At 41.6% G+C, this 12,765-nt stretch overlaps 1 protein-coding gene across 1 annotated transcript; it reads left to right on the forward strand.

Annotated features, from left to right (window-relative positions):
* Window positions 1–1,671: 1,671 nt before the first annotated feature.
* On the forward strand, window positions 1,672–12,208 carry LOC311064215 (receptor activity-modifying protein 1). Its single transcript, XM_084084040.1, has 3 exons — window positions 1,672–1,725; window positions 3,834–3,972; window positions 11,877–12,208. Exons 1-3 carry the CDS (start codon window positions 1,686–1,688, stop codon window positions 12,151–12,153), a joined length of 456 nt encoding a protein of 151 aa, XP_083940166.1. The 5' UTR covers window positions 1,672–1,685; the 3' UTR covers window positions 12,154–12,208.
* The last annotated feature ends 557 nt before the right edge of the window (window positions 12,209–12,765 follow it).

Consider the following 12,765-nt stretch of genomic DNA (forward strand, 5'->3'; position numbering starts at 1 on the left):
TTCTACACTTTTACGCTACAAGCCGAGTCATCCCAATGCGTAAAATTGAAAATAATTGGTGCATTTATATAGCGCCTCTCTCCAAATCGCTTTACAATGTGAATTTTGATACATTCACACACCGCCGGTGGAGGCAGCCATGCAAGGCTCCCAACCTGCTCATCGAGAGCAGTTAGGGGTTTGGTGTCTTGCGCAAGGACACTTCGACACCTCAGTGGGAGCCGAGGATCGAACCTGGAACCTTCCGTTTCCCAAGGGACAGCTCCTACTGGGCCATTGCGGAATCAATGCGTCCAATAGTGTTGACACAATATAACTAAACAGCTAACTTGTTGTATCATTCTTATGTGGCCGGGTGGGGGTATTGTGGGTGTGGCTCTGGCATCAGCGTGTATTTCAGCCTGGCCGGATGGCAGCTGCAACAAACACTTCCTGGTAGGGAGTCGGGGGACGGCAGCAGCAAACATTTCCCCACGCATGGTTCCCCTGTTACACGACGAGAGAGAGAGTGTGTGGCGTGTAGATACTCGAGTGACAAAGTGTCCCGGTGAGTAACTTAACTGTAGTATAAAGCGGACCTTGCTTGTATTATCACGTCGCTAGCTTTATGTGCACTGTTTAGTTGTTTATACCGCGTATGGTCTTCCCTAGGGAACGCCAATCAGTGAACAGTGAAGAGGCGAGGCGTTGTGCTTACGCCTGGCGATACAAAGGTATCGCTCGCTTCTTTTGTTTATGGTTTACACACATGCAAAATAGCACACCAGGTTGTAAATAAATGCATTATTTTCTTTGGCATTTTAAAATGCAGGTATAAAGCGAGGATGAGCTCCTACCCGCTTTATATGGCTTTGCTTGCTAACACTCATTTCCGGTCGCACAGCAGTGTCCTCCCGGCTCAGGGCTCCATCGGCCTGGACACTGACCTCTGACCAGGGTCCTTATTATTGTCTGTGTGCACAGCAAATATCCCCATAAATTACCTTGGGCTCGGGTGGCCTTGTGGTTATTATTGTCCGTGTGCAAAGCAAGTATCCCCATAAAGTGTCCCCTCGGGCTGGGGTGGCCTATAGTGGTTAAGGCGCATACATAATGAGCTCCAATGCAGCCTGACAGTCGTGGGTTCGATTCCCGAGCCCGACACCCCTTGGCTGCGTGTCACTCCGCGTCTCTCTCTCTCCCTGTTTCCTGTCAGTCTTCACTATTCTATCCAAATAAAGACAGAAAAGCCTCAAAAAAGAAAACGAAACAAAAAAATAAGTATCCCCTCGGGCTTCACTAGCAGGCCACATTCCCATGGTGTAGTGCCTGTTCAACTGTGTGCAGTGAGACTCAGCCTCTGTGTGCCACCACACTCTGAATCCTACCAGTGGTGGAAAAAGTACTCGCCTGTGTTCAAAACGTTACTTGAGTAAAAGTACAAAAGTATTGGCATCAAAATATACTTTAAGTACCAAAAGTAAAAGTACTAACATGTTTGAAAATAGCAGATCTACAAGCTCACACCGCGTTGTGAGCTTGGAGATCGGGTATTTTCAAATAGCCTATGTATAAAATAGGGCTAAAGTGGTTAACATATGTTTCATAATATCATAATTTATATCTGAAAAGTAACTGAAGTTGTCATTATTTTTAATACACGTTTATATTCTTCTTTTTCTTTTCAGGTGGTAAAACAAGTTATCATGGCTCCCAATATGGTGTCATTCATCTTGATCTGGGCAGGTAGGCAAAATGATTATTATTTTAAAGACGGGGTGCCGTGATTTTCAGTGATCCCCCCCTAAAACATAATCATCAGGTATTATGGTTATACTAGGAGGATTTTTTTTTTTTTCAAAAAAGTGTACAGAAAGTGTTAAAATTATGTTTTTATGTGGACACGCCTCCAGTTCATTAAGTATACCACTCATATGTCCTAGTCCCTCCTCATGCCCACACCTGTTGTGTTATGATAATGAGGGGGAGGGTATATTTTTACTGTGTTATTAAAGTGCTGTTTTTCTATTGGCACGTTTGACCCACAAGGTTTCAGCCTACAGGTAGAAACTCCAAATAGTCAGAGAAGACGCAAAACACCATAAAAACACCACCAGGGGGCTTAATGAAGTTCTATCAACCTCATAGACACATGAAAAACAGAAAAAGTGCAAAACCATGGCACCACCTCTTTAAATTCATAGGGCTTAATTGGTTAATTTGTATAATTGGTAACACAGAAGGATCATTAGACAACTATTTATGCCAATATGGCTGCTGTTAAAACTCCAGTCCAAACTGTATCAAACATTCCCCACATACAAAACAACCTGGACGAGGAGGGCAGTGATGGAATTAGTACTCACGTGTTTTACAGTACTTAAGTAAAAGTAAAGTATCAATACCCTATTGTAGAAATACTCAGAAATTACTTAACGTACTACCAAACGTAAAAAATAGTCAGTATGCAGAAGGTCCCATTTTAAAGTTTTCAAATACATAAAATGTATTAAAAAATCCATTGAAAATAGCAGATCTACAAGCTCACAACGTTGAGATCTTGTAGATCGGCTATTTTCAAATTGCCATAAGTAAATAGGTCTGACGTGATTTTGTAATAATAATCCAAATCCACCAAGTAACTAGTTAAGTTACGTTTTCAAATGATTATAGTGGAGTAAAAGTACAATATTTGCCTTTGAGATGTAGTGGAGTAGAAGTAAAATTATTGAAAATTGGAAGTACTACAGTAAAGTAAAAAATACCTCAACATTGTACTTAAGTAAAGTACTTGAGTAAATGCCACCACTGGCAAAGGGCAATTCTCTTATAAATGATAGCTCTCTGTGGCACAACATCCTGTCTTCTTCTGTGATGTAATAAAAACAGGAAATGCTCTCTAATGGCGTCTAATGGAAGAGGCTGGTAATAGATGCCTCCACTTCCTCTTTACCATAATGCTTTGTGATTTGTTCAAGCAGTAATCAGCTTGTGGGTAAAGCAACCAACAGGCATAATTGATGCATGTCTATTGTGTTTAGATAGTTAAAATGGCATTTTTCTTTTAATCTCAGTTCATCAAGCATTTCACTGCAAGCTGTACCGGGATAATTGCATGGGACAAAAATAACTTTTAAGTGGACCCCGGTATAATACAAGGATTGGTAACGCTTTACTTGAAGCATTGAGAGTATGGCAGTACACTTCTAGTCAGTATACAGTAAGCTGTATGATCAATAATGTGATAATAATACACACAATGTGAACCATAAATATGAACACAGACTCCTAGACATGCCAGATTAGTCTAGTCTAGTAATGGTGTGTATCCTACAGTAGTAACTCTTCATACATGTCCATAATAAGCTCATAATCATCATTGATCACGGTTGCTTCTCTCTCCAGTTTGTATTTCGTCTCAGTCGGGTGGAAACCTCTCGATCATGTCCAAAACTGGACAAATTCAATAATAGCAAAAGCAGCAGATATACAAGCTCGAAACGCGTCGATTTGCGCCGCGTTTCGAGCTTGCAGCTACTTTTGATGCTTTTGTGTGACACTGTAGTGTGATCAAGTTACTAGTTAATTGCAAAGCAAAGCAATTATCAATTATTACATTATAAAACATATACATTAACCACTTCAGCCCTCTTTTATACCCAGGCTATTTGAAAATAGCCGATCTACAAGCTCACAACGCGTCGCATCGCGACGCGTTGTGAGCTTGTAGATCTGCTATTTTCAAACATTTTAGTACTTTTACTTTTGGTACTTTAAGTACATTTAGGTTTCTGCCCGACAGCAACGACTTCCTTCGTTATGCAAATCCCGTTTTGTTTTGTTCTCCCCTGCAGGGCTGGCCGAGGGCCTTGTCCCCACATGTGACCAGGACTCGTTTGAGAGCTTTGTCCATGGCGTCTGTTTACCAGTGTTCAATAAGAGCATGGAGAGCAGTGGTTACCAGGACAGCTGCACCTGGCCAGAGGTCAAAAGGTGAATGGAACTTAACCACTTTCAACCTACTGGCGTCCGTATATTATTATTTTCTTCATACATTTTCATAAATCTAGTATAGGTCGAGGCAGGGTTCGAATCCACTGTGGTGCATCCCCAAAGTGTCTGTACCAGTGGTTCTCAAAGGGGTCCTTGGGGGGGTTCCAGGGGGTCCCCGGGAAAATGTGTTAATACAGCATTTTGACCACTTTATCCATTTATACGTTGGCTATTCAAAAAATAGCAGATATACAAGCTCAGCGCTGTACATCTGCTATTTTTTTTAAACATTTTTTCAAAGATTTTTTTTTTTTTTTAAAGATAGAATGGAATGGAATCTCTTCTGGGGGTCCCTGTCAAAACCTTTTCAGATGGTGGTCCTCGGCCAAATACATACCAATTTGGGGGTCCTTGACATGGAAAAAGGTTGAGAACCACTGGTCTATATACAAGCACAATTTGGCATTTTTCGAGGAAACCTGTCAGCGGGGAATGTTGAGAGGGAAGAGTAGGACGGAGGCACTACTGTATGTCCTCCCAGTGGGGGCTCCTCACTGGGCAGGTGAGCCTGTAGGGAACAACAGCAGTGGCAACGCAGAAATGCGAGGGGAGGACTTAACCCATTAAGGCCTGAGGTTCAGATTCTACAAAATGTCTTCTAAATCCTAACAGGTTTTTGAAAAATCGTATGTTGCTATGTCAGTGGTTCTGAAACTTTTTCATGTCAAGGGCCCCCAAAATGTATATGTATTTGGCCGCAGACCCCATCTCAAAATATTTTGTTCCAGGGACCCCCAAAAGTAAAGATTTGAGTTACAAATGTTTGCTTTAAAAAATATATATATTCAAAGATTTGCACACATTTTCACATTTTTTCAAAAATAGCAGATCTACAAGCTCGTAGCGCAGCACTCGGTGCCGCGCTACGAGCTTGTAGATCTGATATTTTTGAATAGCCAAAGTGTAAAATAATGCTTTTTAGCTCAAACCAAAAATCTCAATCTCGCCAACCACTAACCGGGTTAATTGGCGGGGCTAAATTGGAAGAGGGAAATAAAAGCCGATCGTCAAAGCTACACTGTTGTACGTCTTGTTTGCGGATCGGCTATTTTTGCCGCACGATACCGTCCTACTAGGACAGGTTACTTACTATGGTGACTCATCAAATCAGCATGTGAAGAGCTTACACTTGACAAAGTCTGGGATTATGTTTTAGGCTACAAGTTATACATTAGGGAAGTTATTAGTCATCTTTTGAAATGGTTACATTTTAGAAGCTTTGTTACAAGACACAACAGGACTCAGGGCGCCCGCTGGTGCATACCACATAGGCTCTAATGCCTGACAGCGTGTCGCAGGTTCGAATCCCGATCCCGATGATTTTGACAGTTTCCTGTCATTCTCTAATAGGGCTACAGTATATTATCAACAAAGAATAGAATAGCCAAAAAAAAACACAGCAAGGCATTTTATTTTGCCATGGATGGGAATTCCCGCAAATTCCTCTGCAAAGGCCCACACTGCCAATGACGGATTATTTTTTGTTTTGTTTTTTCACACAGAACCAGAGATAACGCGATCCGAAGATTTACTGCTCCATTCACTTCCTGGTTAACTTATTACTTACAAATCCTGTATCTCGACTCCTGTGTACTTTCTTTTTTACTACGTACTTTTGGCCGAGACATTATTTTCAAAGGCGGACAACAAATGTCAACGAGGTCGCGATGACCTCGTTGACAGTTTGTGAAACCACACAGTGAAACCCTCCCTGATTAGCAACCATCAGGGGATCGATCATACTGGAGATAAATATTCTGTGACTACTTGAAAAGGTTATGAAACACAAAAATCGCTGGCAGTGGGTGAGTTTTAGCCTGGTATCCAGCCTGCTTCGCTACATTCGGCGGACTTTTTTTTCTCTCTTCGCTTCTCAGTCTGGAATGCCTCCTATCTCCAAGGGAGGCGGGACATGACAAACGTTTCGAGTCGTGCCGTGGCTTCTGATTGGTCTGTGGTGCGGGGTGGGACAAAAAAAACAGTGTGATCGTTGTGATTCGTCATTCGTTTGAACAACATCCAATCAGCAACGACGTTGCCTAACGTAACATATGTAGTTCCAGTGTAGTTCTGCAAAACGAGTCAATGGGGTGCATTCCAGACTGATAAGCGGAGAGAGAGAAAAAAGTCCGCCGAACGTAGCGAATCAGGCTGGATCCCAGGCTAGGTGAGTTTATTCATGTATATACTCTGGCAGTAAAAGAGTTAAGCAATTAACATCACCCCCCTGCCCCTACTAAGATAAAAGCTAGGGTTGAGGTGTGTGGTCACACGTGCAGAAATTGATAAAGCATACATCATACACCAGCACAAATTTGTCCGAATATTAACCACATTTACCCTGGTGTCACTATTTAGGGAAATTGTTCAAAATGTAAAAAAAATAAAAAATAAAATAGCAGATGTGCAAGCTTGTAGAAAGGCAGCTTTGGCGATGACAAAGTGTATAGGACTAAAGTGGTTAACTGTAAATCAGATTGTGTCTCAATCCAGCACTGAATTCATATTAAACTTTAGGTCAACAAAACACATGGGTGTTGCCTGGCTGACCTGCGCTGCTGCATTCAACCGTGTGTGTGTGTGTGTGTGTGTGTGTGTGTGTGTGTGTGTGTGTGTCGTTTCTGTCCACACCCTCCCCTCACATCTCAAGTCAACAGCCATCCCTGAGCTCAGCTAGTGAATGAGAACACAGGGGGAGAGCTGTGTGTCATGGTGTACTCCGTATTTCTTCTTTTTTTATTTTTTTTTATAGCATTTTCAGTGAAGATATACACCCTTTAGTCATGGGGGAAAGTCAGACGTTTTTCCTGTCTCGCGGCTAAAGCTTGGCGTTAGTCAAAACCTCCGGGTTAATTAGTCATCTTTTAATGAAAAAGTTCAACAGCGTTTGCTTCTGGGCTCCGGGCGGCTTCCAGACATGGCTTGTTTGCTCAGACTTTACCGCTCACTGAGCTACCTACAGTGGAGTACCTCTTTAATTATGGCTGTAATAATCCATATATTACTGTTGACACTGTGTGGGCCCGGGGTCCTACGGAGTAGCGAATGGTTTGCGAGGGTGGAGGCGTCTATCAACACACTTAAGTGCGAGTTACACTTTGACATGTGAGGAATCACTCCGCTCTGCTGCAGTGCACTGCGGTGCATGTGGTGCACGTGACATTTATTAGTGGCTTTTTTTATTATGAGGGAGCCTGGGCAGTTCATCGTCCCAGTGTAACAGAAGTAGTGGGGACGGGGCAATTCACCAAAAAACGTCATCAAAACCAATATTTAGAACCAAGAACCAACTTAATGTTGCTCATGTTAATGGAATAATTGAGAAGCAGGTCGAATTTTTTTTTTGATAATTGTTTTTCTTATACATCAACAAATCGACACGAAAAAAGTCCAGCAGATTTTTTTGTCTGATTCACCACTTAACACCGTATTACACCAGCAATTATTACCAGTTTACCAGCTTGTAGATCTGCTATTTTCGCACTAAAAATAAATGAATAATAATAATAATAATAATAGTGTTCATTAATCGTAATCGAGACAAAAGTTTGAAATGATGGTGATATTGATTTGAAGTCATATCGCCCATGCAGCACTATAAGTGTGAAGTCTAATAGACGTTTTTTCAGAAACACGGCAGACACAGGCCTACTTCCACTTGGTCTTAAGGCCCATTTCTACTCAACGTTAAGTATGGATACCGACAGAGAGCCTCTGCATTCATACTGCATTCATTTCATCCATTTTCATGCACATTATCTGAAAGCTTACGGATGCAAAAATCTGTAGGGTTTTAAAATACGGCAGAAAAGCATGGAGGCAGAAGTGATCCCCTGCCAGACGGACAAATCATACGGTACGCAGCCAAGGTAAAGGAAAGGTAGAAGAGAGACGAAGCATTATATTTAACCACTTAAACCCCTGTAGTCTTTTTTTCGTCTACACAAAATCTCATTCGCAAAGAATAGCCGATTGTGACGCATTGTGAGCTTGTAGATCTGATATCCCCCCCCCCCCCCAGAATATGGACACACGCTGGAGTTCAAGTGGTTGATGGTCTAACAAGCCATTTGTGTTGATGCCGCGATTACACTTTTTGTCTCCTTTTCTCAGAAGACACATCCACATCACCTCCTTGTGTCAATAGCGACATATATTGTGGGCAGTGTTGCCAGATTTCGCAAGAGAAACAAGCAGCCATGGGTCTACAAAAACAAGCCCAAAAGAAGTGACTAGGACTGAATACGTTGGCTATTTGAAAATAACATATCTACAAGCTCACAACCCGTTGCCCCCCATCAAGCCCCCAAAAAAACGCAACCTGCAACTACCAATATTTACAAGCGTCTTCAGAAAAACAAGCCCCAATATCGCTTATAATATAAGCGGACTTGGCAACACTATTGTATAGGTCAGTAGACAACGTTGCACTATCCTACCCTCTAGTGGATGTAATGGTTGAACCTCCATTTGAGCGAAGTATGTGTGCAAAGCCACTTGCGTTCTAAACAGTATAAATGGCATTTTAGTTTTTTTTTTATGGTCTACAATGCTATAGGCTCTAAGCAGGTGTTACCAATGATTCTGATTAAGGCTCCGTTCCATTTAGTGTAGCACAGTGGTTCTCAAAACCTCTTAATTTCAAGGGCCCTCATAACTCTGAGAGTGTACAAACGGAACCAAATGGACCCGTAAGGGTCCATTTGGTTCCGTTTGTACACTCTCAAGAGTTACACGCACGTTAGGGGCCATTTGGAACCCCCTCAAGGAACCATGAGGGTCCCTGGACCACCATTTGAAGTTTCCAGTGAGCCAACATGCACAACATCAGCACCCTGGCTCTGTTTGACCAGAATGGACCAGAGCCTTAATCAGTATCATTGGTAACACCTGTGGAAGGAAGTAAGACAAAGGCCCAATTTCTTTCCAATATGGCTGCTGCTGCTGTGCATTGAGCCTATATTGTGCCTTTATCCAAATAAAGGTGCTTGCTTGCAGGCAGCCATACAAGGCAAGGCACCAACCTGCTCATCGGGAGCAGTAAGGGGTTCAGTCAGTGTCTTGCTCAAGGACACGTCACCGTGAAGCCATAGGCGGAGCCATACCCGCGGGATCGAACCGGGAACCTTCTGGTTTCCCAGACAGCCACGACGAGTCTCTACCTTCTGAAAGCTGGTGCCGCCCCCGGAGCTATCCCACGCTAACAGTCGTTCCTCTGGGCTGTAAAGCCTTATGCAACCCTCAAACAAATCACTTTTTTTTTATAGTCGTGCTCCACTCGTCTGACAACAGTAACAGAAGAATATGTCAATGGCAACACCTGTGTCATGTTATACACTGTATTGAATCACACACACACACAGAACTGCAGGCGACAGATAGTTGGCTTCCTAACATTGCTAGCAATGTTGAGAAAAGGGTCTGACAACAGTGGTGGAACGTAAACTAAGTACATTTACTCAAGTACCGTACTTAATTAAAGGACCCCTTAGGTGAGAGAGAGATGAAGCAAGGACCCCCTACTATATATTGTATGAGATGTTGCAGATACAAACTTTTGATTTCATAGACAGCTCAATCATCAGTGTTAAAAAAAATTTTTTTTAGTTTTTGTTGTAGTTTTTTTTTTCTTTTCTATTACTGTATGTTAGATTCATGTTAATAATAAACCACTTAAACCCTCAATACTTGGTAAACTTGACCTTTGGCTCTACTTGGTCTGCTCTTGTTTCCCTCTACACCAAAACTCTTTGCAGAAAACAGCCGATCTAGACAGACTATTTATGGAATAGATCTTTTTTCGGCTAAGTCTTCCCTCAGAATAGGGATGCAAGGGTTCAAGTGGTTAGTGTAAAACAAGGTTTGAATCACACAAAGATTTGTCCGCCCCCTGTAGTAACTCTGAGGACCCCCTAGGGGTCCCGGACCCCCTGTTGAGGACTCATGATAATACAGTATTAACAGCCCACCGACTACTCACGCCGCTGCTGTAAATCAGTGGTGTCCAGGGACCCCCGGGGGTCCTTGAGAGGATTCCAAGGAGTCCCCAGCTAAATGAGTTTACATAGCATGTCCTTGACATGAAACGGTTTGGGAACCACTGCTGTGAATATTCCTTCCTGAGCAGTGATGGAAGAAGTACTCACATTTTTTAGTTAAAGGAGTAGTTCACCCAAACCATTACTTATTTTCTGTCAATTACACACGCCATGAAGCCTTGAATTCTTTGTTGCATTCCTAAGCCAATCATTTGATGACTGGGTGGCTGCTCAGTAGGAGACTCAATTGCCGGTCATCAAATTATTGGCTTAGGAATGTGAAAGGAATGTGAAACAAAGAAATCTCCTTGAATTCAAGGCTTCTTGGCGTGTGTAATTGATAGAAAATAAGTCATTTTCTGGGTGAACTTCTGCTTTCAGTAAAAGTATCAATACCCTAGAAAGATAGTCTGTACAAGTTCGGTATACTTGAGTAAAAGTACGTAAGTATTGGCATGAACATACTTAAAGTACCACAAGTAAAAGTACTCATTATGCAGACGGTCCCATTTAACAAGTTTTCAAATGTATACAAATCCTTTGAAAATAGCAGATCTACAAGCTTACAACGCATCGCTTTGCAACGCGCTATGAGCTTGTAGATCTGCTAAATTCAAATTGCCAATGAATATAGCTCTGAATTGGTTTTGTAATTATAATCAAAATCTACAAAGCAACTAGTAACTAAAGTTTTCAAATATTTATAGTGGAGGAAAAGTACAATATTTGCCTCTAAGGTGTAGTGGAGTACAATTCAAATAGAACATCGGAAGAACTCCAGTAAAGTAAAAAAAATACCTCAAAATGGAACTTACTGTAAGTACAGTACTTGAGTAAATGTAGTTAGTTAATTTTTTCACCACTGTTCCTGAGTCAACCTCCTTGCGGGGGCAGTAAGCCAGACACCTCACCAGGTGTTCATGACTGATCAAACCACAACACAAGGTTCTTCTCAATGGGCTATTTGTACTCACACAGCACTCACTTGTTTTGAGAAACCTAATATGTAATTTTCCTTTTTAAGTACGCAAACATGAATGTGAACCCAAAGTGGTGCCTGCTTTTTCAATTAGTCATGTTTGAAGAAACGCATTCTTTCTGAATGTTAACGGTGAGAACAGAATGATTTAAGTTAACTAATGAGGTGGAGATGTCTGCCCCGGACGCATTTCTATAGGCTACTGTACAATGCTACAGACATCAAATATTATACTTTTACTCCACTACAATTTTTTGAAAACTTTAATTACTGATTTCGATTACTATTACACAACATACATTAACCACTACAGCCCTATATACATTTTGGCCATTTGAAAATAGCCGATCTACAAGCTCACAATGACTCATTGTGAGCCTGTAGATCTGCTTTAAAAAATGATATGTGTTATACATTTGAAAACTTGTGAAATGGGACATTCTGCATAATTACTGCAGTACTTTCTTCTTATTGGTACTTTTAGTACATTTTGATACCAATACGTTTCTACTTACTTTACTTTACTTGCAACAGAGTATTTCTACATTGCAGTATTGTCACTTTTACTTAACCCATTAAGACCTGGAACGCATCTGTGTCACTTTAGATTTCTTTGGCTATTCAAAAATAGCACATATACAAGCTCATAGTGCGGCACTTGTAGATCTGCTATTTTTGAAAAATCTTGAGATTTTTTTCAAAAAACGGTTAGGATTTATAAAACATTTCTAAGAATCGCCTCAGGTCTTAGTAAAAACAAATCTGAGTACTTTTACCACCACTGTCTCTCACACCGGTTTCGCTGTGTGTTCTCCCTCTCTCTGTAGCCACTACCACGCGCTGAAGAACTGCGTGGACCTCTACACCAACCTGACGGCCACGGCGTGCCGGGGCTGGAAGCAGGGCTCGCTGGTGGACGGCTTCTTCCTGGAGGTCCACCAGACCTACTTCTCCCACTGCGGCAGCCAGAGGGTCCAGGACCCCCCGCTGACCACCGCCATCCTGCTCATAGCGCCGGGGATCATCGTCACGCTGTTCCTGCCGCTGTGCGTCCACCACCTCACCACCTGGAACACAGAGATGCCTGGCAATTTCCCACACTAACTAACAGCCATTCTTCCCCACACCTGTGTCATTGGCCAAACCGAAAAGGCAGCTTTCTGGCAAAACACTGCAATTTTAAGGATAATGTGACTTTAATTTACCCATTCAATCCGGGAACGCATCTGTGTCATTTTAGATTTTAGCTATATATAACCATTATTTTATACTTTGTCTATTAAAAAATTGCAGATATACAAGCTCATAGCGAGTGCCGCGCTATGAGCTTGTAGATCTGCAATGTTTTGAAAAATCTTGAACATTTGAGCTAATCTTTGAATATATATATTTTTTTAAACGACATTTTTAACTCAAATCTTTGCCCCCGAATATTCAAAAGATTTGCACAAAATGTTTACGATTTTTCAAAAAACACCCTGTTATGCGCTATGAGCTTGTATTTCTGCTATTTTTGAATAGCCCACAGAAATCTAAAAATGACACCGATACTTTCCCGCTCTTCCAGCTTGTAGATCTGCTATTTTTGAAAAATCTTGAAAAACATTTTTTTTTTCTTTTTCCAAAAACTGTTAGGATTTAGATTTTTTTAAAGAATCGCCTCAGGTCTTAATGGGTTAAAATAAACATGCTCTGTAAACGCATGCGGCCCGACCA

The sequence above is a fragment of the Gymnoscopelus microlampas genome (genome assembly GCF_963454915.1).
Source record: "Gymnoscopelus microlampas genome assembly, chromosome: 17".
Taxonomy (NCBI): Eukaryota; Metazoa; Chordata; class Actinopteri; order Myctophiformes; family Myctophidae; genus Gymnoscopelus; species Gymnoscopelus microlampas.